The following is a 20,057-nucleotide window of genomic DNA, read 5'->3' as shown; positions in this document are numbered from 1 at the left end:
TACTAATATAAATTTTGATCTAGTTGGTTGATAATATTGCTCAAGTCTTCTATGTGTTTACTGATTTTCTGTTTTTTCCATCAAGTTCTAAGGAGTAGTGTAGTCTCCAATTATGGCTGTGGATATGTCTATTTCTCCTTTCATTTCTAGTTTATTTTGCTTCTTGTATTTTGAAGCACTGTTGTAACACACAGGATTGATATGCCTTCTTGGAAAATTGATCTTTTTATTGTCATATAATGTATTTATTTATACTGGATAGCATTTCTTGCTCTCAAGTAAACTTTATATAGATATAGTAACTCCATCTTTATTTTACTAAAATTTGTATAATATTTTATTGATGTTTGATATCTATTGACATTTGAAGACTATACAAAAATTTCACAAAAAGAGTATTACAAACTATTATAGTTTACAGCTAAGTACTTGGATCTCTAGTTTATTATTTGCTAACCTCTATTTTATGATGATTTCAGAAAATGAAGAGCACAGAAATTAATTATCTTTGAAATAATTATGACTATATTTTATTCTTGAAACTAAGGCATATCTTAGAGTTCAATAAACTACATTTCCAAATGTATGTAATTTATTCTTAGCTAACTATTTTTAGCTCTAATTAATTCATTATATATTCTTATAATTTGTTTTCCAATTCATTTTGCTTTTATGTCCTCTCTCAGCGCTAGTTAGAAACCATATTTCAGCTGACTTACATGTATAGATGAATGATCATAATTTCCTTGAGGGTCACAGATACAATAAAAAGTACCTACATTTGGGATACCAGGCCAAAGGATCCCAATTATGATAACGAGACCTCATCCACCCGCTCCAAGTCATTTATACTTCCCTAGGAATTATTGACAAATTAAAAATACCAACTCTATAAATAATGGAAGTCTGTAATTCATTTGTATATAGGTTGTTACCTTTTTTTGTCACAATATCATTTAAGTAGCTAATAAAAATACGCCTTTGAAATATAAATTTTATTATTTGTTTCCTCACCCCAACAGCTGCAGAAATAACTGTTCAACCAACTGTGGAAGAGGCCTCGGACAACTGCACTCAAGAATGTCTCATCTATGGCCATTCTGATGCCTGCTGGATGCCAGCGTCTCTGAATGATTCCAGCTCTTCACAAGCACAGGCCTCTGCTCTATGCCACAGCCCACCACTGCCACAGGCCTCTACTCACCACCACAGCCCACCAGTGACACAGACCATTGCTCTCTGCCACAGCCCTCCAGTGACACAGACCATCGCATTGTGCCACAGCCCTCCACCAATACAGATCTCTGCTCTCCACCATAGTCCTCCTCTAGTACAGGCTACTGCACTTCACCACAGCCCACCATCAGCACAGGCCTCAGCCCTCTGCTACAGCCCTCCTTTAGCACAGGCTGCTGCAATCTGCCACAGCTCTCCTCTGCCCCAGGTTACTGCCCTCCATCGCAGCCAGGCCCAATCATCAGTCAGTTTGCAGCAAGGTTGGGTGCAAGGTGCTGATGGACTACGCTCTGTTGATCAGGGAGTGCAAGGTAGCGCAACATCTCAGTTTTACACGATGTCTGAGAGACTTCATCCCAGTGATGATTCAATTAAAGTAATTCCTTTGACAACCTTCACTCCACGCCAACAGGCCAGACCCTCCAAAGGTGATTCCCCCATTATGGAGGAACATCCCTTGTAAAGCTAAAATAATTACTTCAAATTTTCAGAAAAGATGTATGTAGTCAAAATTTAAGATACAATTTCAGTGAGTATTCTGATTATCAGATTTGTAAATAGCTATGTAAATAGAAACAGATACCAGAATAAGTCTAGAGCTAGACCCTTAGTCAAAAGTTAACCAAAAAATTGCAATTTGTTTAATTCAGAATGTGTATTTAAAAAGAAAAGGAATTTAACAATTTGCATCCCCTTGTACAGTAAGGCTTATCATGACGGAGCTTACTATTTCTGATGTACAGTATTTTTTGTTATTTTTATCATCATGTGCAATATTACTGAATTTTTTCCATGCTGATTGTGTGGAACCAGTATGTAGCAAATGGAAAGCCTAGAAATATCTTATTTTCTAAGTTTACCTTTAGTTTATCTAAACTTTTGTTCAAATAATGTTAAAAGGTATACATACTCTAGCCTTTTTTTGGGCTTTCTGTTTGATTTTTGTTTGTTGTTTTCAGGTTTTTTGTTGTTGTTGTTGTTGTTGTTGTTAGTGAGTCTCCCTTCAAAATACACAGTAGGTAGTGTAAATACCACTTGTTGTGTGTCTCTCTCTCTGCTTTCACGTTTTCTACCTTATTCCAGTACTATATTGTTGATATAATTTGTATATACATTTTCAATAAATAATATATATAAACTGTACAGATCTAGATCTACAACCTATTTCTCTACTCTTTAGTAGAGTTCGAGACACAGAAGTGCAATAACTGCCCAAATTAGGCAACTATTTGCTAAAATGGGCCTCTTTTTACTTTAATAGTTTAGTGTAAAGTACATCAGAAATAAAACTGTATCTGCCATTTTAAGCCTGTAGTCCATTATTACTTGGATCTTTACTTCTGGGAATTTATATGTAACAGTCTAGAAAATTAAAAGGAGGTGGATGCATTCAAAGCACGAGTCACTTACAATATTGATGGTAAACTACTATTTTGTGGAGAAACTCAGGAAGATTTAAATGTTGATTTGACAGTTCAATAGGCTGTTACCAAAGGGTGTTCAGTAAAAATAACAAATACATATAACTGTAGATAAAACCATATACTAAATCTATAAGACTAAGGGATTTTTGTTATTCTAGCTCAACTTACTGAAGAAAACCACTAATAACAACAAGAATATCAGGAAGGAACTTTTCAAGAAATGTAATTATAAATCTACATCAAACATAGAATTTTAAGGAAAAATACAGAGGGAGAAATAAGGCACATGACTGCTTGTGCCTTATTCAACAAGAAATACCGGAAAAACACACACAGAACAAAAACCATCAAAATGTCATATATGAAATAAAATGTTCTTCTAAGCAAAGAAACAGTATTATTCATAGAAAACATTAGTTTTCTTCTCTTGTCTCTTCTTTATTTCCTCCTTTTATCTCTTAACTGGCCATTATCTTCTATGTGCACATTTTATAAATTTACAGAAACACCATCAACTTAATTTTCTTCCATAGCAAAACTGAGAAAATACCTTGTTTCAGTGTAACACTAAACCAAGAGACAATTGATGTTTAACGGGGGCGGTCGGGGAGTGGGGGAGTCAATATCTCGTATTGATTAAATTAGACATAGATTTTCTAACGTGTAACTTGATATTTAATTTATGATTAAACTATGTGTAAATTTTGTAACATAAACTGTGGTAATTGCATAATTTCATTGGTGAGGATTTCCACTGAGTGTTGAGAAAGCTTCTTTTCATGTGTCCATCAGATTAAGTAGCGTTTTCAGAATATACATTATTCCCATCCATTGTAAAGCTCCTTAAATCACATTTTATTGGGTGTGCAGAATAACTTCTTAACTTTTAACTATCAGAGTTTGATTAAGAAAATTAATTAATTTATTTTATCCTTTGTGTTAATGTTCCAAGGGATTTGGAGCCTACTGGCTTTCCAGGTGCATGTGAATCCTGAAGGACTGATGATATTTGGAAGTTTATTAAATTATTATCATACAAATGTGTTGATATTTTTGCTATTGTTGTTGATGTTGAACATTTTAAACTTGGCGAAGATTAAGAAAAGAACCAATAGTGACAAAAGTCAGTGCTTCCAGTAGATTTTAGAACATATTTTTGCCTCAAATACCTGCAAAGATGATGTGAGTGAGATTTTTTTCTTGTATTTTAATTATTTTCACATTTTCTCTCTGCAGACCTTTAGTTTTCTTACGATCTATACACACACATACATGCACACACACACATACATGCACACACACACACACACATTTAAAGGATACAAAGAAGAGGCTGAAAGATTATTAAATAGCTTGTGAGGCATCTCAATGGTTACTATCTATGTCAATGAAAATCAAATAGGACCCAAAGTTGGATATTTAGGATTTTTTTCTGATGGTAGAATTTATTGAGTTACTAGGGAGGTTCTTAAATCCTCATATCTGGAAACTTGTGTTGTGAAGTTTTGACACCTTTCCTATACATATAGGAATGAACCAATACGCTTTTATTACCCTTTCTAACTCTGATTTTATAATCAGACTTAGACTGTGTTTAGAATATTAAATTACTGGGCACCCTCTTCTTGGTTTTTACCAGAGAGGCTTTGAATGGAAGCAGGCTGAGAGTAGCCAAAGAGGCAAGGGGTATGAGCCCAGTTATTCTCCTCTATGCCATCTCTTTCTAAGCTTCCACTAGGTCTGGCCTTGGAAACCTGTAACTTCTGGGGCTTCAGATCTGATGATACCTTTTTCATCACATTACAAGTTATTTCTTTGACTGAATAGACAGTGGTATAGGTTGACACAGCACACAAGTGGCTATTGTGATGTATGAATATGTAGTCCTAGAACTGCAAAATGTCTTACTGAACCAACAATAAAAAAATGGTTGTTTTAAAAAGGATTTCGTTTGATTTGAAATTAAAACTTCAAACTGAATGACTTATATGAAAATAATACGTTCAATCAAAGTAGTTATTCTATTTTGTGTCCATATTCAATTAGATTGTGATTGATTTTCTGGCTATGGTATTATTATATCACACTTGTGAGTATGTATTCAAATACTAAGTATCTTATATGCTACGAGCATACACATTCTTTTCTTAAACTTTACCTTCATTTTAGCTAATATTGTGTCAGTGTATTAAAAATTAGCTTTTACATATGATATCTACAGTGTAATAAATTTAGAGAGTAATTTTGTGTAGTCTTATTTAGTTACTTAACATTTTATTTTTAATTATGTAAATTTGGTTAGAAAATAATGATCGTTAAATGGTTAGTGCTATTGTGTAATGGTAACAGTTACAAAGAGCCTCTGCCTTCCAAAACTAATATTTATCACACACAGTCATTAAATGGGAAAAAAATAGACTAAACAAATCACAAATTGTTCCGTTCTGAAAATGTAATCATGTCACACACGTAAAAAATCCTTTTCAATCCTGAGAAAATTAAGGGAGTTTTACTCACATGTATATTTCAACATTAGTTTTTTTTATTTGTTTGTTTCTTTTTCATGGTATTACTGAAGGTGTGTATACTTCCTAATATACATTTATGAAAATCTACTTGTTTAGGCTTTTATTTATACTGTTCTGATTTATATTTTTTATTATAGTTATTATTTCTTATCTTTCTTCTTTTATATTTTTTTGAAACCAAATTCAGAGTTAGTTTAGGTAAACTTTTTATCATGATCATTAGAAACTATTTTGAATGTTTCCAACTGGCCCAATTGGCCGGGAAAACATGAGAGCAAAAGAAGCTGAAATATATTTCTCAAGAACCTTTCTATATTATGTGCCAATTACCACACTAGATCAATTTTATGCAGAGGCCTTAAAATATTCTTTCACAGTAGCTTTCTTACACTAACCGTCATGTGCTTTTAGTAAATATGATTGTTAAAAGCAGTGTAAGTTGACAACAGCAGAAGCAGTAACAAAAAGTCTGCTCGGAAAAATGTATGTGCACAAATAAAAAAAAAATCGATGGCAATTGTTTAGTGATTGTAAGTGATACTTTTTAAAGAGTAAACTGTGTGAAATTTATACTATCCTTGCTTAAAATATTAAGAATTTTACGAAATATGTATTTATGTTTGTATTGTGGGAAGATTCCTCCTCTGTGATATCATACAGTATCTGAAAATGAACAGTATCCTAAAGCAGTTCTAACCATGCTTTGGAAGTAAGAAGGATGGCTACTGTATGGCCAAGGATGGCAGTATGTAATCCAGCAGCAAACTTGTATTAATTGTTCTATTTCAGGTTCTGTATTGCATGTTTTCTTATTAATATATATATTAATAAAAGTTATGAGAAATAAACATTCATTTTTACTGTGTGTGTTAATTCAAAACTCAAAGGATTCACTTTATTTTAAAAAGATTTTCAAATGTGTATAGAGTAAAATACTCTTTTTCAGTGGTACATTTCGGAGTTTGCGTATTTTTGTTCACTCTGGTAGCTCCCTCAGTATGATTTCTGACTTGAACATAATTTCAATCACTTTTCAAAATTGCTGAACACTATTGTAGTGTTTCTGAGCATTTATTTAGCATCTTTCAAGACAAGATTTAAGTGATATTTATTTATTCCAGATTAGATCTACTGCTTCACTTAACGTAAAAGTTACCTAAGGATTTCTCTGTACAACCATAGGAGATCCAGGTGAAATAAGTTTCTGAATATGGTTGATAATATTTGCGGAACAAAATAACTTTACTCCTGGCTTTGTTTTCACTTTGGCAAAATGGAGATCATTCACTGAAACCTCTCAAACTATATGGTGTCACTAAATATGTAATTGCATTTAGAATTTTATTAGCCCCAAAGTTTGATTAAGAATTACATACTCCACAGTCCAGTCCTTTTTGTATTATTTCTTTTCTCACTCATATATTTATCATTGTGATATTAATTTATTCGTTTTCACCAAGGGTTAGCTGCTGAAGAGAGAAAAAAAGGAAAAGAAAATTTAAATCAAGCAACATTTTAACCTCTGGCAAAAAGGAGATTGGGGTTTTAGAAGAAGCACAATGTATGTCTAGGTTAATTTGTGTTATTTCTCATCTTCACTTCAGCCATTTGGGAAAAAAAAATCACAATTTGTTGTGACTTATTTTGTGAAGTTGATTGAGAATCACCAAGTTATATATAGATATTATCATAATAACCTTGGTAAGAACTCTAGAAACTGAGAAAGTGAACATGATGAAAACATACTCTGAATATGAGAAAAAATGCCCTACTGAAAAGGAGTATTATAAATTTCTTCTATTTCAACAAGTGGAAAAATACGTGAGCTAATATTTGGCTTGATTAAAAACACTGAAGTTATTGGTCTTATTGTCAGAACTGATCACACCGACTTATAAGATGTTGATGGAGTAATGACAATTGCTTCAAAGCAAAAAATAAAACAAAGACAATCCCGATGCAGGCAATTCAGTTCAGAATTTTATTTCTGTACATTGGGTAACAAATTTAATATCCACTTCGAGTATCTGAGAATGAACAAATGCATGAAAACAACTGAAGTTTAATTTGTGCACTGGCTTAACTCCTTTCTTATCAGTTAAAGTATTCTAAAGTTAATTGGGGTAAAACAGAAGCAAAATATATAAATGAAGAAAATGAAAAAATGAAAGTTTAATTTGTCACAAATTAGTTCTGAAATCTGGACATATGATGTTTTCTTAAGCTTTTTTGAACAGTTTTAGATTTACAGAAAAATTGTGACGATAATACAGAGTTCTCAAATACTCCACTCCTAGTTTTTCTTATTTTTAACATGGCATATTTGTTATAGTTAATGAGCCAGTGTTCATACATTATTATCAACTCAAGTCCATAGTTTATTCAGATTGCCCTAATTTTTATTAGTAAGGTCATTAGTCCTTTTTTGGTTCCAGAATCCCATCTAGGATTCCACATTCCATTTATTTCTTGTATCTTTTTAGGCTCCTCTGGACTGTGACACTTTCTTAGACTTTCCTTGTTGATAATGACCTTGACAGTTTGGAAGAATACTGGTCAGATATTTTGTAGAATGTCCCTTACTGAGATTTTAATAATTTTTCTCGTGTTTAGACTGGGCTTATAGGTTTTTGTGTGGAAGATTCCAGAGGTAATGTATTTTGTCTCATCACATGCTATCAAGAGTAAGTGACAGCACATTTTTAACCTGTATAAGTTAGCATTTGGAATTATTTTGCTTTATACTCAGGATTTACTCTTCACCACTGAAGCAGAGACCCACCTGGCCTCCCTACGTTTGAAGTCTAGGACAATTCAGGACACACTCTTTCCTCCGATTCCCACCTATCACACAAATGACCACCTTCTCATTTTATTTTACCTTCTCAGTCTCTAATGAAACAATTGAGAATAAAATATTAATAGAAACATGTTAAGTAAATGTGTTTCCCTTTCCAAATTTGATAAATAGGAAATGAGTGTTGTGGTATGTCCCACTAACAATGAAAATTTCAGAAATCACGGCGAACAGTGGAAGATCCAGAGAACCTATTGAAACCAAGGACACATATAATCTGATAGGTCAATTTTTATTCTTGCTGTGCTGGTCACAAAATCAGATGGATTCTGACATGCTTTACTTTTTTTAGCATTGTACAAAAATTACTGATTATGATGTGATAGATGGTGCCTTGAAATTCAGGTTTATCTATTGGGGTATATTTGCTAGATAACGTTCAGGAAGAAATACTGTTGAAGATGTGTCTCATGAGAGAAAACTGTTGGCCTGTTCCTTAACTCTTTTTAAATTTTACACCTAAACCAATTGGCTCTTTGACACCACATATTTGGAAGTTACAAGCATTTATTATCAAACAGTGTATTCAAAGTGGAATAAGGGACAGGGCACAGTGGCTCCTGACTGTAATCCCAGCATTTTGGGGAGCTAAGGTAGGTGGATTGCTTGAACCTAGGAGTTTGAAGCCAGTTTAGGCAACATAGAGAGACCCTGTTTCTACAAAAAAATAAAAAATAAAAAATAAAAAATAGGCCGGGTGCAGTGGCTCACGCTTGTAATCCCAGCACTTTGGGAAGCTGAGGCAGGAGGATCACGAGGTCAGGAGATTGAGACCGTCTTGGTTAACACGGTGAAACCCTGTCTCTACTAAAAATACAAAATAATTTAGCCTGGCATGGTGGCGGGTGCCTGTAGCCCCAGCCACTTGGGAGGCTGAGGCAGGAGAATGGCGTGAACCTGGGAGAGGGAGCTTACAGGGAGCCGAAATTGCTCCACTGCATTCCAGCTTGGGTGACAGAGTGAGACTCTGTCTCAAAAATAAACAAATAAATAAATAAATAAATAAATAAATAAATAAATAAATGAATAATAGCCAAGCATGGCAGCATGTGCTTGTAGTGCTAGCTACTCAGGAGGCCAACGTGGGAGGATTGCTTGAGCCCAGGAGTTTGAGGCTGCAGGGAGTGATGATAGTGCTACTGCATTCCAGGCTGGGTGACACAGAGAGACCCTTTCTCAAAAAGAAATTAACATTTAATAAAAAATAAAACAAAGTGGAAGAAGGAAGTGATTTTTCATAAACTAAAAGAAAAAAGTTGTGATGTTCAGTTTATTCTATAAGAACAGTTCAACATATAGAGCATGTTGCATTTCGGTAGCCCAAGGTTTTTTCCACTGAATTTTCTATTCATAATAACAAATTTAAAAATAAATTACTGAGGCTGGGTGTGGTGGCTCATGCCAGTAATCCCAGCACTTTGAGAGGCGAAGGGTGTGGATCACAAGGTCAAGAGATCGAGACCATCCTGTCAACATGGTGAAAACCTGGTCAACATGGTGAAAACCCTGTCTCCACTAAAAATTCAAAAATTAGCTGGACATGGTGGTGTGTGTCTGTAGTCCCAGCTACTCGGGAGGCTGAGGCAGGAGAATTGCTTGAACCTGGGAGGCAGAGGTTGCAGTGAGCCGAGATCGCGCCACTACACTCCAGCCTGGCGACAGAGCGAGACTCTCTCTCAGAAATAAATAAATACATACATAAATACATAAATAAATATAAATTACTGAATGACATATGTGAGTGCCTTTCAGAGGCAATGATGATAATATGTGTCACTATATATTTTCCTATGAAAGCATTATTATGGTATGACACATTGAAGCTAACAACCTAAGTCATAAGCTGTTTATTTCTCACTACCAGGAATCACCCATCCTCCAACAGATTATAGTTCATTTCCGTGACTGGAAGGGAGATTTTATTTAAAGTTTCAGTCATTAGCTTCCTGAAAAGTTTTGGTTTGTGATATTCAGTTTAGAATGCTTCTATAAGAACAGTTCAAACATATAGAGCATGTTGCATTTCAATAGCCCAATAGTAAAGCATCAAGAAAATTTTTAGTATACAGACATCTGCTTCTTGCCCAGGAATGACACTGAAAGAAGCTGAATTTTAATCCTAAAGGTTAAGAATTCAAAGTACTTGCCTTGCCAGCCACCCAAATGAAGTAAACATCTAATCAGCCTAATACGCTTATTCAAGTGTGTCAAGGAACAAATCTAAGAAATAGACCATTTATTTAGAAAAACGTCATTATCTCTATCAGGGATCAAAAATGTCACAGTAGCATTTCTAATAGAGTCAACTGCACCAACTAATTAGTTATTAGGTAACTAAGAAAGGGTATTGAGACTCTGTGACAGTTAATTTTATGTATTAACTTGGGTAGGCCACAGTATCAGATATTTGCTCAACCACTTGTCTGAATTGTTGTTGTCAAGATACTTTTTAGATGAGATTAACTGTAAAATCAGTAGACTTTGAGTAAAGCAGATTACCCTCCATAATTTAGGTAGGCCTCATCCAATCAGTTGAAGGTCTTAAAAAGAAGAAGACAAACTTCTATCAAGGAAGAGAGAAATCTGCAAGCAGACTGCTTTCAGACTTGAACATTAACACTTCTCTGGGTCTCCAGCCTGCCAGTCTACCCTTCAGACTTTGGGCTGGCCAGCTTCCTAAATCATATGAGAAAATTTCAGAAAAGAAATTTCTCTTCCTTCCTTCCTTCCTTCCTTTCTTTCTTTCCTTCATTCCTTCTTTCTCTTTCTTTCTTTCTTTTTCCTTCCTTCCTTCTTTCTTTCCTTTTCTTTCCTTCCTTCCTTCTTTCTTTCCTTCCTTTCTTTTCTTTGTTTATTTCTTTCCTCTTTCTCTCCTTCCTTCCTTCCATCCTTCCTTCCTCTACTTTTCTCTTTCCTTTTCTTTCTTTTTCTTTCTTTCTTTCCTTCCTTCTTTCTCTTTCTTTCTTTCCTTCCTTCCTTCTTTCTTTCTTTCCTTTTCTTTCCTTCTTTCTTTCCTTCCTTCTTTCTTTGTTTCTTTCCTTACTTTCTTTTCTTTCTATTTCTTTCCTCTTTCTCTCCTTCCTTCCTTTCATCCTTCCTTCCTTCCTCTACTTTTCTCTTTCCCTTTCTTTCTTTCTTTCTTTCTTTCTTTCTTTCTTTTCTTTTCCTTCTTTTACTTTCCTTTTGGTTTCTTTATTTCTTTGTTTCCTCTCTCTCTCTCTCTCCTTCCTTCCCTCCTTCCTCTTCTTTTCTTTTTTTCTTTTCTTTTCTTTTTTTTTTTTTTTTGACAGAGTCTCACTCTGTCACCCAGGCTGGAGTGCAGTGGCACCATCTCAGGTCACTGCAAGTTCTGCCTCCTGGGTTCGCGCCATTCTCCTGCCTCAGCCTCCTGAGTAGCTGGGACTACAGGCACCCGCCACCATGCCCGGCTAACTTTTTGTATCTTTAGTAGAGATGGGGTTTCACCGTGTTAGCCAGGATGGTCTTGAACTCCAGACCTCATGATCTGCCCTCCTCGGCCTCCCAAAGTGCTGGAATTACAGGCATGAGCCACCCAGGCCCAATCTTTTTCTCCTTCCTTCCTTCCTTCCTTCCTTCCTTCCTTCCTTCCTTCCTGCCTTCCTTCCTTCCTCCCTTCCTCCCTCCCTCCCTCCCTTCCTCTCTTTCTCTCTCTCAAACCCTGAATAATACAGATTTGAATTAGAACCAAAAAAACAATGAAACATCTTATCCAAGATCTGCCAAATCAGGTAAGGCCTAATATGATACTGCTTCATCCAATATTTTTGTTCTGAGAAGATATTATTTCAGAACATAGATGGTTTCAGTATGTAGATGGTTTAGCTAGAATTCTATTTATCTCCAGTTTTACTTAGTGGTTAATTTCTTAGGCTCTTCCATCATGCTAATCTACACTCAATTCTCAGCTATTCCACTTGAAAGCTGTGTTACCAGGGGGCAATATTTAACCTTTGATCTTTTTTCCTCATTTATAAAATAAGGTTAATATTTGATATACTGTGAGGAATAGTGGAAATATGTGACCCATGAACATTAGTTGGAGAGGGGAGGAACTATATGGTGAAGAAGAAAGTGAGAAAATCTTTCCTGGGGAGTGAAGCTTATACACAATTCACCTCACTAGACTATGCCTTTTCCCATTAAACTGGAGTGTGAAATGAAGAGAATGAACTAGTTAATCCTATTTGGAGAGATTGGTTCTGCCCTGAAACATCTGAAATCTAACCACCTGACAAGCTGTGGGTGCTGTTCACCTATTTTAGTCCATTTAGGATGCTGTAATAAAATAACTTAGACTGGGTAATTTGTAAATAGCAGAAACTTATTGCTAGCGGTTCTGGAGACTGGGAAGTCTAAGAGCAAGGCAGCAGCAGATTCTGTGTCTGCTAAGAGCCCTTTCCTCTTGGATGATATCTTCTATGTCTCCTCACATGGTAGAAGTGTCAAAAAGGCTCCTCAAAGCCTCCTTTATGAGAGCACTAATTCTATTTATGGGATAAAGCCCTCAAAACTTAATCTCCTTCTAAAGACCTCAACTCTTAATACCATCACCTTGGTAGTTAGATTTCAATATATGAATTTTAGGGGGAAACAAACATTCTAAGTCACAGCATTCTGCTCCTGAACCCACAAATTCATTTCCTTCTCATAAGCAAAATACATATATTTCATTCTAATGGCCCCTAAAGTCTTATCTCATTCAAGCATCATCTCAGAAGTTTAATGTCTCATCCAAAGTCTCATCTAAGTATCACTTAAATCAGATATAAGTGAGACTCAAGGTAAGATTTATTTTGAAGTAAATTTCTCTCCAGCTGTGAATCTATGAAATTACACACAAGTTATGTGCTCCCAAATTATAATAGTGGAACTTGCATTGGATAGATAGTTCTAACACCAAAGAGAGAAAGAAGAAAAAAGAAAGGATAATTAGTCCCAAATAATTTCAAAACCCAATAGCGTAAACATTACGTCTTAAGTCTTGAAAATAAACTGATGTGATTCCATGTCCAGCCTTTTGTACACACTGAGGTAGGGGTTGGGTCCTCCACACTCTGAGCAGTCCCGCTTCTAAATGGCTTTGCTAGGTAAGGCCCACACTGTAGCTCTCATGGGTTAAAGGTTGGTTCCTGCAGCTCTTTCAGGCTGCAGTCGCATGGCCGTGACTGTACTAATCTGAGGTTGTGAAGGTGGTCCCGTAACCATCTTTTCACTGGGTATTTCCCTAGTGGGAGCTCTTTTTGGTGGCCCTGCCCCCATGGTTTCACCAGTCATTGCCCTAATGGGGGTTTGTATAGTGGCTCTACCACTTTAGCAGTTATTTGCCTGGGCCCTGCGGCTCTCCAGGGCATCCTTTGAAATCCAGGTGAAGATAGGCATGTTTTCAAAGCCTGTGCAAGCTGCACATTCCTGGAGATGACACTGTGTGAATGCTACCATGGTTTACTGCCTGTGCCTTCCAGAGGGGCAACCTGAGCTGCACCTGGGCCTGCTTGAACCACAGATGGGGTAGCCAAAGAGTGCTTTACTGGAATGTGGAGAGTAGAAATTTGTAATCATTGTGCCCCCAAAACCCTGGCATTTTGGGCCCGTAATGGGTAGTGCAATCCCGAAGATCTCTGAAATGCTTTTAGGATCATTCTTCCATTGTCTTGATACAAAGCATCTGGCTTCCTTCTGTTCATGCTAATCTCCTTATCAAACACTCACTTGCCCACATCCTTGATGTTCTTTCCTGAACACATTTTCCCACTCTTTAAAACATAGCCAGGCTGAGAATTTTCCAAACCTTCAAGCCCTCTTTTCCTTTTGATTATGAATTCCACCATTTTTTTTCCCTCACACTTTACTATAAGCAGTCTAGTAAAGGCATGCCATACCCTCAACTGTTTGCTTAAAGATTTCTTCTACTAAATATTCTATTTCATAACTCCTTTCCTGGAGCACTATGACATGAACATAATTCAGCCAAGTTGTTTGCTGTTTTAGATCAAGAATCACCTTTCATCCAGTTTTTAACAATCTTTCCTCATTTCAGTCTGATATTTAATGAGAATGGCCTTCACTTGTCACAAACATTCTAGTGGTGATCACTTAGGTAATTTCTAGGAAGATTGAGGTTTTCTCTACAGCTCTCTTATAATTTGAAGACTTTTCCAGAATTTCCCTTTTTAGTCAGTTTATAGCCATACAGGCTGTTTCTAGCATGTACTTCAAAATTCCTCCAGGCTTTACCCATTACCAAGTTCCAAGGTGCTTTCATATTTTTATGCATTTGTTACAGCAGCACCCCACTTCTTATAATCAATGTGTATCTGAGTCTATTTGGGCTACTGTAATAAAATATCTTAAACTGAGTAATTTATAAGCAACAAATTTATTGACCATAGTTCTGGAGGCTGGGGAATCCAAGAACAAGGCATCAGCAGATTCTGTGCCTGATGAGAGCCTGTTCCTCTTGAATGGCACCTGCTTTGTGTCCTAACATGGAAAAAGGGGTTAAAGTCTTCCTCAGGCCTCTTTTATAAGGGCACTAATTCCATTCATGAGGCAAAGCTTTAATGACTGAATTACCTCCTATAGACCTCAGCAATTAATACTCTCACTGTGGTGGTTAGATCTCAACATATAAATTTTTGGGGAGATAGAGTCAGTCCACAGCACTCACCTAAAGAACCAAAGAGTTTGTGGTTCTTTATTGCTTTGAGGCAATGCTTATAGGCATTTTCAAATACCTAACCTGACCGTGGCCATCACACTATGGCTAAAAATTTATAATTACAACACCGTCAGTGAAGAAGGAAGCAGCCAAGGAAAGAATCAAGGGAAACAAATACTTCAGGAGTGAACTAGTGAGACAAGAAAGGAAATAAAAGAGGCTTGAAAGAGAATGTTCATGCATCACGTCTGATGAGTATTTAATGAGTGACTATGATGTAGCAAGCATTGTTATAGGTGATGAAAATACAATGTCAACAAGAAAAGCAGTGTCGCTGTTATGAAGCTTACCATCTAATGATATACAGAGGACAAAAAACAACAAACAAGAACACACAGACACCTATAAGAGAATGTCTGATGGTGATAAATGAATAAGGAAAATCAAACAAGGTAATATGATAGAGGCTATTTTATCTAAGTTGTGTATCAGTTAAGATAAGTTTAGCTCCAGATAACAGGAAAACCCTAATTCACATGGCTTCAAAATGAGACATTTCATTATTTTACTTTACATGATATCCTGAGGTGAGAAAGTTTCTAATATGGTGCATCCCAGCTCTGAATTTGTTTCTCTGTATTTCCGTTGCTTTCTCCTATTGTTGTTTTTTATCTTTATCCTCAGGATGATAGTTAAATTGTTGCTGCGGTTTCATCATTGCATCTGGACACAGCAACATTCTTAGAGAGAGGACTTACCACTCTTTAAGAATGAGAAAAATCTTTCTCAGGAGCCTTCCAGCTGACTATTTTATTGGCCAAAATGAAGTCATATGCCCTAATTAAAACCAATCACTGCCAAACTGAGTGGAACGCCATGAATAAAGTAGACTATGTGGGATAGATTTAGTGTAAATACCATAACCACTTTAGAATGTATTTGTGAGAAGACATTTGCGAAGAGATGAGATACGAATAATAAAAAGAGGCAAACATGTGATGACTTGAGAGTGAGAAGAAGATGATATAGATAAACGAAACACCAAGAGTAATTTTTTGGAAGTCGAAGAGGAAAATAATATCAACAAAATGTGAATATTTGGTTATGTTAAATGCCAGAAATTTAAGTTAATGATCTCTCACCACAAATGGACCTTACTGCTGGCCTACAACCATGCAGTATTAATTTGTTTTCTCTCCTACTTTTGTAGATTATTAGTTCACTCTCTCATAGCTGATAATCTTGTTTCCTATTTCAGTGAGAATATTAGAGCAACACAAATAGAATCTCCACAGCTCCTACAATAAATTTTTACTTTCAACTACTTGCATCTGTGACTATATAGTCTTCTTTCTCTCCTGTTAGTGTCAATGACCTACTGAAACTCTAATTGAAGGTCAGTCACTGTAGATATGCATTGGATAAAATCCTCTGTTGCCTACTTAAGCAAACTGCTTCAACAATCTTCCCCTCTCTATCTTGTATCATTAACTTTTATATCTTTACTGTACATTCTTATCACCATTAAAATGTGCAATTGTTATTGCCATTTAAAAAGTTATTTCCTGACCTTATTTCGTCCTCCAGTTACTATTCCTTTTTTATCTTTCTCCTTCCAAAAAACTCTTTAGGGGAACTGCTTTTAGTCAATGCCTCTAATTAAGCCATTGATTACTCTCTAATCAGCTGTTTGTCCCACAACTGTACCAAAATTTCCCTTACCAAGGTAACCCATCACACCATGCTGCTAAATGCAATGGCAAGTTTTTCAATACTTACTGAAGTAATCAGAAACATTTGACATAGTTTAAGCATCTACATCATGAAAATTTTTCTTCACTTGACTTGTATGACACCACACGTGTCTGGTTTTTCTTCTACAGCTCTAGCTGTTGCTTCTATTTTCAATTATGTGGGGTTCTCATCATATCCCCAAGGTCTTTTTCTGCTTCATGTAATCTGTTTTTCCCTGAGATGTAATTCATGTACCACAAAATGCATCTGCTTAAGGTGAAAAATTAAGTGGTTTCAGTATATTCAAAAAGTTGTACAACCATCAGTACTATTTAACTCCAGAACACATTTCTTCATCCCCAAAAGAAATCTTTTGGCAATAAAAAAGTCACTACTCTACATCCCCCTGTCCAAACCCTAGGCAACCAATAATCTTCTTTCTGTTGCAGATTTACAAATTGTGGATATTTTATATAATTGGAATCACACAATATGTGGTCTTTTGTGATTGGCTTCTTTCATTTATCGTAATGTTTACAAGGTTAATTCATGTTGTAGCATGTATTATTAGGTTGGTGCAAAAGTAGTTGTGCATTTAGACCATGAATTTTAAATCATTATAACTAGGCTTAAACACACCTTTATTAATCAAAATAGAAACCATTACAATCAGCTCATTTTTGCCAACAAGAAATAAGTATGTTTATTCCTGTAACATAAAAATCCATGCTTTGGGATTCAATGAACTTTTGGAAGGTATTTTCTGCATCTTGTTGGTTGTGGAAGTACTTTCCATGCAAAAAGTTGTCGAGATGCTTGAAGAAGTGGTAGTCAGTTGGGGAGAGGCCAGTCAAATATGGTGGATGAGGCAAAACTTTGTAACCCAGTTCGTTAAACTTTTGAAGCTTGGTTGTGCAACATGCAGTTGAGCATTGTCGTGGAGAAGAATTTGGCCTTTTCTGTTAACCAATGCTGGTTGCAGACATTGTAGTTTTTGGTGCATCTCATCAATTTGCTGAGCATACTTCTCAGATGTAATGGTTTCGCCGGGATTCAAAAAGCTGTCGTAGATGAGACAAGCAGCAGACCACCAAACTGACCATGACCTTTTTTTGGTGCAAGTTTGGCTTTGGGACATACTGAGGAGTTTCTACTTAGTCCGACCACTGAGCTGGTGGTCACCGGTTGTCACATAAAATTCACTTTTCATTGCACATTACAATCCAATAGAGAAATGGTTTGTTGTTGTTGCGTAGAATAAAAGAAGATGACACTTCAAAACAATTTTTTTTTAATTTCTGCTCAGTTTATGAGGTACCCAGTTGTTCGAGCCTTTTCACCTCTCCACTTTGCTTCAAATGCTGAACGACAGTAGAATGGTCGATACTGAGTCCTTCAGCAACTTTTTATGTAGTTGTAAGAGGATCAGCTTCAATGATTGCTCTCATTTGGTCATTGTCAACTTCTGATGGCTGACCACTGTGCTCCTCATCTCCAAGGTTCTCATCTTCTTTGCAAAACTTCTTGAACCACCACTGTATGTTCATTACCAGTTCCTAGGCCAAATGCATTGTTGATGTTGTGATTTATCTCCACTGTGTTACGACCTATTTTGAACTTGAATAAAAAATCGCTCAAATTTGCTTTTTGTCTAACATTATTCCCATAGTTTAAAATAAACATAAAATAAAGAGCAAGTAATAAGTAATTAGCAAAAAAAAAGCGAGAAATGTGCATTAAAATGATGTATAACATAATCACACTTATTTAAGAATGTATTCCAATATCGAATCACAAATTTCAACAATGCAAAAATCACAAATTACATTTGCACCAACCTAATAGTAGTTTATCACTATTAAGGCTGAATAATATTCCATTGTATGGATAAACAACATTATGTTTACCCATTCCTCTGTTGATAGAAATTTGTATTCTTCCCACTTTTTAAATGAGTAATGTTGCTGTGAATATCTATGTGCAAATTTTTGTGAGGGCAAGGCATCGTGGCTCATGCCTATAATCCCAGCACTTTGGGAGGCCAAGGTGGGAGTATTGCTTGAACCCAGGAGTTAGAGACAAGCCTAGACAGCAAAGTCAAATCCTATCTCTACAAAAAAAAAAAAAAGAATTAAAAAAATAGGGAGCATGGCGGCATGTGCCTGTGTTCCCAGCTATATTGGAGGTTGAGGCAGGAGGATTGCTTGAGCCCAGGAGGCCAAGGCTGCAGTGTGCCATTTTTGTACCACTGCACTCTAGCCTGGGTGACAGAGTGAAACCTTGTCTCAAAAAAAAAAAAAAAAGTGTGGGCAAATGTGATTAGTTCTCTTGGGTACATACCTAGGAGTGCAATACCTGGGTCAAATGATAACTTCATATCTAATCTTTGAAGAACCACCAAACACTAATTTCCAAAGTGGCTGTACCATTATATATCCCCACCAGCAATGCATAAGGTTCACATTTCTCTACATTTTCACTAACATGTGGTATTGTCAGGCTTCTTGATTATAGCCCTCGTAATGAGTTTTAAGTGGTATCTCATTGGGCTTTTGATTTTCATTTCCCTACTGATTGATAGTGCTCAGCATTCTTTTATGTGCTTATTGGCCATTTGTACATCTCCTTTGGATAAATTTATGTTCAAATTTTTTGTTCATTTTTAGTTGAATTATATGAATGTTTATGCTGAGTTGTAAGAGTTATTTATATACTCTAGATACAAAATCATTATAAGATATATGACATGCAGTTTTTTTTTTGTTCTCTGGTTACCTTTCATGTTCTTAAAAGTGTCCTTTGAAACAAAACATTTGGTTTAGTTTATGTGCAGTGGAAATATCAATATTTTCTCTGGCTGCTTGATCTTTGATCTTTTTGAAAATTATTTTGTACAAACTATCTTTTAAAAAAATTCATAAGAACTTTAAAATAAGCCTTTAACTTTTTTTTTTTTTTTTTTGCTAAAAGTAATGCCAGCTTAAATTTTGTTACTATATTGAAACTATTGATCAGTTTGAGGAGTTTTGACCACTTTAACATGTCTTATGATCAATTAAGCCTTCTGATCAATAAACATGGGATGTATTTCCTTTTAGATATTTTACTAAGAGCCCAATGTTAATCCCCAAGAAAATGGAGAAAATGCTATGAGGGCATTTCAGAGGGCTTCACAAAGACCCTCTCATCATAGACCCTCTCATCATAGACCTGGAGGCCTAGGAGGAACAAGTGGTTTCATGGGCCAGACCCAGGGTCCCTGTGCTGTGTGTGGCCTAGGGACTTGGTGCCCTGCGTCCCATTCACTCCTGCCACGGCTGAAAGGGTCCAACGTAGAGCTTTGACTGTGCCTGCAGAGGGTGCAAGCCACAAGCATTGGCAGCTTCCACATGGTGTTGAGGCTGCCAGTGCACAGAAGTCAAGAACTGGGGTTTGGGAACCATCACCTACATTTCAGATGTATGGAAACACCTTGGAGATCTGATGAGTATATAAGGGGGAGTTTCCCTGTACAAGCTCTCTTTTCTTGCCTGCCTCCATGTTAGAAGTGCCTTTCACCTTCCACCATGATCATGATTGTGAGGCCTCTCCGGCCACAT

At 36.1% G+C, this 20,057-nt stretch overlaps 1 protein-coding gene across 1 annotated transcript in view; it reads left to right on the top strand.

Moving 5' to 3' along the window:
• Positions 1-6,036, top strand: part of PCDH11X (protocadherin 11 X-linked) — an 808,894-nt gene extending 802,858 nt beyond the window's left edge. Inside the window, exon 10 of the mRNA XM_023202925.2 lies at positions 1,023-6,036. Within this exon, the coding sequence (XP_023058693.1) occupies positions 1,023-1,699 (677 nt within the window). The 3' untranslated portion in view covers positions 1,700-6,036. The remainder of the gene's footprint in view (positions 1-1,022) is intronic.
• Positions 6,037-20,057: the final 14,021 nt, after the last annotated feature.

This window comes from Piliocolobus tephrosceles, chromosome 12 (assembly GCF_002776525.5).
Source record: "Piliocolobus tephrosceles isolate RC106 chromosome 12, ASM277652v3, whole genome shotgun sequence".
Classification (NCBI taxonomy): Eukaryota; Metazoa; Chordata; class Mammalia; order Primates; family Cercopithecidae; genus Piliocolobus; species Piliocolobus tephrosceles.
This window is presented reverse-complemented; position numbering and strand designations above follow the sequence as displayed.